This window comes from Protobothrops mucrosquamatus, unplaced genomic scaffold (assembly GCF_001527695.2).
Source record: "Protobothrops mucrosquamatus isolate PMUCROS unplaced genomic scaffold, P.Mucros_1.0 scaffold4314, whole genome shotgun sequence".
Lineage (NCBI taxonomy): Eukaryota > Metazoa > Chordata > Lepidosauria > Squamata > Viperidae > Protobothrops > Protobothrops mucrosquamatus.
In genome coordinates this window covers 218,229-224,374 of record NW_015390228.1, presented here as the reverse complement: position 1 = coordinate 224,374, position 6,146 = coordinate 218,229, and the positions used below count along the sequence as shown (strand labels likewise).

The 6,146-nt window shown below is 41.0% G+C and overlaps 1 protein-coding gene across 1 annotated transcript in view; it reads left to right on the top strand.

Moving 5' to 3' along the window:
* The window catches only part of LOC107298830 (arf-GAP with Rho-GAP domain, ANK repeat and PH domain-containing protein 2-like), a gene marked incomplete at its 3' end in the record, with an annotated part of 92,497 nt that overhangs the window by 51,378 nt on the left and 34,973 nt on the right, over positions 1-6,146 (top strand). The window contains exons 9-11 of the mRNA XM_029286625.1: positions 1,038-1,140; positions 2,612-2,810; positions 5,286-5,349. Of these exons, the coding sequence (XP_029142458.1) occupies positions 1,038-1,140; positions 2,612-2,810; positions 5,286-5,349 (366 nt within the window). The remainder of the gene's footprint in view (positions 1-1,037; positions 1,141-2,611; positions 2,811-5,285; positions 5,350-6,146) is intronic.

The following is a 6,146-nucleotide window of genomic DNA, read 5'->3' as shown; positions in this document are numbered from 1 at the left end:
TCCTTCCTTCCTACCTTCCTTCCTTCCTTCCTTCCTTCCTTCCTTCCTTCCTTCCTCCCTCCCTCCCTCCCTCCCTCCCTCCCTCCCTGCCTCCCTGCCTTCCTTTCTTCCTGATTCATATAGCTAGATTCCTTCCTTCCTTCCTGTGGCAAAAGAAAGCAAAGGTAGTGATAGACGCCTTGGGTACAATCCCAAAACCTCTGGAGCACCACTTGAACACTATCGGCATTGACTAAAATCACCATCGGTCAATTGCAAAAGGCAGTTTTATTTAGAATAGCTTACACTCTACGACCATACTTCTAACCCCATCAAAACAACCTCTGCCTACTCCAGGTCCTCGGGAGGGTTTCAACCCATGAATAAAAATGTCCAATCCAGTCTAAACATCTGGCTGACATAATCAGGTTAGGGATAAAACCGGCAAGACTAGGATAGGATGAAGTTAGTTTTTCTAGGTGCATTTTCACGATATCCCTTCTATGTACACAAGAACACCTTTTCCAAGTGCCTGAAAAAGGCGTGTGTGACCTTTAAATCGGCCAGTGAGACTTTCTGCAGTAGGACGGGTCTGTTTTGTGTGTGTTTGTGTTTGAATTTTCACGTGCATGGACTGAAAATACCGTATTTTCCATTTCTGTTCTAAAGGCATAGCTAAATGCAATTCAGAAGATTCAACCTTTTCTTTTTCCACTTTGAAAATAAAGTCCCAGTTTAATCAGGCAATATGTTGACTATTGTTCTTTCCCCGCCCAAATTATTGGTTTAGTTCCATTATTTTAGCTCTCATTCCCTAGTACAGTTTATCCCCCCTCTGTTCCTCTTCATTAGACTACCAAATGCATATTGATTCCCCATTATCTTCCAAACAAATCCGACACAAATAAAGCACTTTAGGGGGGGAAGAACTCTTGCGATTCGTTTCCAGGACAAGAGGAATAAAGGTCTGAGAACAATAAAATGTACCACTTTATTGTTTTCCTTTTGTGAAGCTAATACTAAATAGATTTGATTCCTCTTCTCCTCCGCAATTTCAGAGCGATGTTTACCTTTGAAATCTGCTTACTGTCAGAACGTGCATTTCTCTTTGGAGCGGAAACCGCACATTCTCAACGAAAATGGACGCAGGCAATTGCTAAGGTAATTTTTGTAATTATCCGTTCAAGTTAAGACAGGCACCTTTAAAAGAAATGGAGAGAAACACTTTTGTTTTAACAAGGAGACCTAAGACAAAGGGTTTTTTTTAACGGGAGGCCCATTTAGATCGCAAAGAAGTAAAAATTGTTTTCTTGACGAGCGGCGATGGTTTCTTGTTGCTTTTTAAGAAACATAAATAACAATTCTGGTTTTTTTAAATGATTTGATATTCTTGAGTTAAGGAACTCCTCCCGGAGTTATTAGAAGCCATCTTAAGAGTAGATGTTTTTCCTTCTTGTGCAAAATTCTGACTTTTCTGTTTCAAAGAATTCTAATTCAAAAGTCCAAGAAGGCTACAAAATTGAATTCTTCTAATTCTAAGAATGAGTATTTGGTCACACCGGATAGCCAAATCTAGCCCTCGGTTCTGCCTCGGTTTACTTCCCCAATAAACAACCGAATCGGAAGATCCTTTAAAAGCAGTTTATTAGGGTACCCTGATAAAATGGGATCTCTCTATGAAAAAGGAGAGAGAGAACCGCAAGCCCAATCTTACATTCCTGTTTGTAGTTAACACAACAAAGAAAACAAGACAGGAAAGTTGATTGGGCAAGATAATAGTAACCTCCCCTTTGTATAGGAAATCAGTCACATGTAGTCAAACACGTTACATATTTGCATCCCATGTTCATTAAATGTATGGCTGTGAAAGTTGGACCATAAGAAAGGCTGAGCGCCAAAGAATGGAGGCCTTTGAACTCTGGTGCTGGAGAAGACTCCTGCGAGTCCCCTGGACTGCAAGGCGATCCAACCAGTCAGTCCTAGAGGAGATCAACCCCGACCGCTCTTTAGAAGGCCAGATCCTGAAGTTGAAACTCAAATACTTTGGCCACCTAATGAGAAGGAAGGACTCCCTGGAGAAGAGCCTGATGCTGGGAAAGATTGAGGGCAAGAGAAGAAGGGGACGACAGAGAATGAGGTGGCTGGATGGAGTCACTGAAGCAGTAGGCGTGAGCTTCAATGGACTCCAGAAGATGGTAGAGGACAGGAAGGCCTGGAGGAACATTGTCCATGGGGTCGCGATGGGTCGGACACGACTTCGCAACTAACAACAACAACATATTCATTAAAATGAGGCCTGACGTCAGAAGGGGCGTAAATTGTAAGGAGAAAAAAAAAAGGTGTTTGGAGTTCACAAAAAGAGATTAAACCAGACCCCAGTTTGTACTAACAAATTTTTTCTTATCTGGAGATAATCTCCAGCCTGATTATCTTTTCAGTTTAGGAATGTCAAAAGCTATTCCTTCCTTCCGGTCTGTAATGTAATGTGCCCCGAACGTTATTTCAAAGGAAAGAGAATAAGTGAACTTAAAATGCAAAATAACTATGTCAAACATAGTAAAGTATGTGACCACGTTAGCTAACAAATGACAAAGTCCATGTCTTGTTTTTTTTTTGTTTCTGTTTGCAATAGCATTTTGTACCTGAATTGGCGCAAGGTCTTCAGGAGAGAGAGACAGATGTTATTGGCCAGCTGTTCTACAAAGACTGCCAGGACCTTGATAATTGGAAAAAGGGTTGGTTTGCTCTAGAGAAGACCAGCTTGTATTTTTACCTCGAACTGGAAAATTCACAAGAGAATTCAATGCATCTAAGGCGGCTCCAGGAATTAAGTAAGACTTTATATATATATATATATGAGAATTAATTACGCTAAAAATCCGACTCTTGGGAATCATAGTAAACGAATAAAACCAAGCGTGGAAGAAAGGAACCAGCACGCTTCGGACGGGAGGAATAGAAAGGGCTACGCCCACCTGGAGGACGGGAGTAGAGGAAGTTGTTGAAACACTTAAAGGGACCCCCTACATGGGAGTAGGCACCTTGCCTCTAGCACGGCAGGAGCAGCTGGGTCCGATGACGCGTAGCAGAAGCCGGATGCAAGCAATTGACACACACACTTTATAAGGGTTTCTCCCAGACTGCTGTTTTAACGCCCTGATGATGTCAGACGGGTTCTGACGAAAGCTTGGCTCAGTAAATTTTTAAACTTTTATACTTTACTTCTCTTGGTGCTCGGTTTTATTCGTTTAATATATATATTAAACGAATAATTTTTAGAATTAAAATTTTTTAGAATTTTAAAGAATTTTAATATATAAATATATATATATTACTAAGTATTCTAAAGATAAAAAGGTGATTCCTGGGTAAACTCATGTACAAATGTACAAAATGTAAGAACACCAGGAAGTTTTAAAAACTATAAAAAGTTTTAATAAAATCTTAAAATACCAAGCTTTCGCAGACAGCTGCCAGCATCATCAGGGTAACCTCCAGTCGATGAGAAGGCTATTTATGGTCATGGTGCTCTTTGCACCCGGCTCCTGGACCTCGTCATAGGTCCCAGCCAATCCACCTGCGTTTCAGTTCTAAGTTCTATATTGCTAGCTGTTATGTTTTTACTTTCCTTACTGTCACCCTTGTGACAGTATTATTAGATTGATTTCATAGCAGTTTGAAAACTTCACATGGACCAGGGGAGACATGATAGCAGTGTTCCAATATTTGAGGGGCTGTCGCAGAGAGGAAGGGGTCAACCAGTTTTCCAAAGCATCTGAAGGCCAGACAAAGAATAAGGGGTGGAAATAGATCAAGGAGAGATTCAACCTAGAAATAAGGAAAAAATTTCTGACAGTGAGAACAAGCAACCAGTGGAACAGAAGTTGCTTTCAGAAGTTGTGGGAGATTCATCACTGGAAGCTTTCAGGAAGAGACTGGACTGCCATCTGTTAGAAATGGTGTAGGTCTCCTGCATGGGCAGGGTGCGGGGTTGGACTAGATGACCTCCAAGGTACCTTCCAATTCTGTTATTCTATTCTATTCTATTCTATTCTATTCTATTCTATTTTCAACTAGCTGTACCCGGCCACGCGTTGCTGTGGCTCAGTCAGGTGTAACATCTATATAATAATAGGTATATAAAAACACGCGTGTTTTTCGAATGCAACGTTGTGTCAAAATTTCAAAGCAATTAGTGAAGAACTTTCGGAGATTTAAGATTTTGAACAAACGGACATTTACATTTTATTTATATAGATACCTATTCTATTCTGTTCTGTTCTATTCTATTCTAATTCATTTCTCTATTCTATTTATTCTATTCTATTCTATTCTATTCTATTCTACATTCCATTATTTTATTCTACATTCCATTATTCTATTCTATTCTATTCTATTCTATTCTATTCTATTCTATTCTATTCTATTCTATTCTATTCTATTCTATTCTTCTTCAGAGCCGAAGAAATGAAAATGTCTTCAAAGAAAAACAAGAAAGTCCAATTGCCTCTTGAAAAAGCACTTTTGGGACCTGTTCTATGAAACTTGACTGAACCAGGCAATTGATAAACCCATCCTATCTTCCCAGAATTCCACCTTCCACATGGCAACAAGGTCATCAATCAGAAAGATCCTGTACTTCATTGGACATCCATGTTAACTGAGAATAGATCCAGACCCCTTATTAAAACTTAAGGATCTTTCTCTCCAAATTCAACCCAGCCATCCAACAGGGATCAGAACATTAGGGACGACAATCGGCCCATCAGAAATCAGAGCCAATAAAGGAGAATATTTGTAGCTCAGGGTTGAAATGAGGGGTCCTTGGTGCTCTCTGAGCTTGCTTGTTTTCTTGCAGACATTTTATGACCCAAACTAGGTAACATCATCAGTGCTAGCAAGTCAGTCAGTCAGTCACTAACAGTGAGGATGTTACCTAGTTTGGGTCATGAAACATCCGCAAGAGAGGAGTAAGAAATCAGAGCTGAAGATGACGGTTAAAATAAATAGGTAATAGGATGTACAATGGGGGGATTAACATAGGGAAATAGGAGAAACAGGTGCTGCCTGGGAATAATCAGATGACAATAAGCAACAGAGACCTTTTTTTCCTGCAGCCAGCCTCCATTTTATTTTCAGTGTCTTTCTCCCGGCTTGGAACTGGAGCTGATTTTTCTTCCAACACTATTAAAATAGATTGTTTCCAAGCTCCGTTGTTATTGAGCATAAGTTTTCTATGGATTTTGTGCACTTAGGAAAAGACGACTGGTTTAAGTTTGTAAATGGCTCTGCCTTTCATGTTTCAGCGATCAGCAGCTGCGTCCAAAATGGAGAAAAAACAGATGTTCTGCTACTGGTTGAGAAAGGAAGGTAAGCTGTAAATTATATGGGTTCAAGTCTAGGATGGGGGCTGAGCAAAGCAATTGGAGAGATTTGCTAGAGATCCTGGCAAATACCCATTTGCACATGTGTGGGTGGACACATAGCTTCAGAAGACCCTCAAAGCAGATGGAGATAGTTCTTGCCTTGATGCTTTGGATATTCTCAGACGGCTTCTTAGTTCGCTGTGAAATAGGAACTTCATAGAAATAGAGCACTAGAAATTATCTTGTTTTCCACACCTAGGATTGCTTTTACCAAATTCGTATTGGCTGTGTATGGTTAGAAGTAAAACCTTTGCTGGGAACCAGGATGTGGAAGATTGATACAGAAAGTTCAGAAACTTGGTTCCATCCATTATAGCACGGGTCCCCAACCCCAGGTCTGTGGACCGGTACCGGGCTGTGACATGCCAGCAACCGTTCCGCACAAACAAGCAAAGCCCTATCCGTGGGATGCAGGCAGCACACAAAACCATGCACTCTCTGGTCCTTGGAAAAACCTCTCTCCACAGAACCAGTCCCTGGTGCCCAAAAGGTTGTAGACCTCTGCATTACATGTTGTCCTCAAATTACGACCACAATTGACTGCAAAATTAGGCAGATTCTCAAGTCTGTTGAGAGAGGGCTGTTCAATTTTGACACAGAGGAGGGAGGGATACAACATCATCAATCTCCAGTCTACAACACAGCCCTTTCAGCAGTCCCAAGAAGGCTCCACGCCCATTTGCACCACTCAGTTGACCCTGAGGACACAGATGAATCTCCAGGTGGCCTCAACGACTCTCA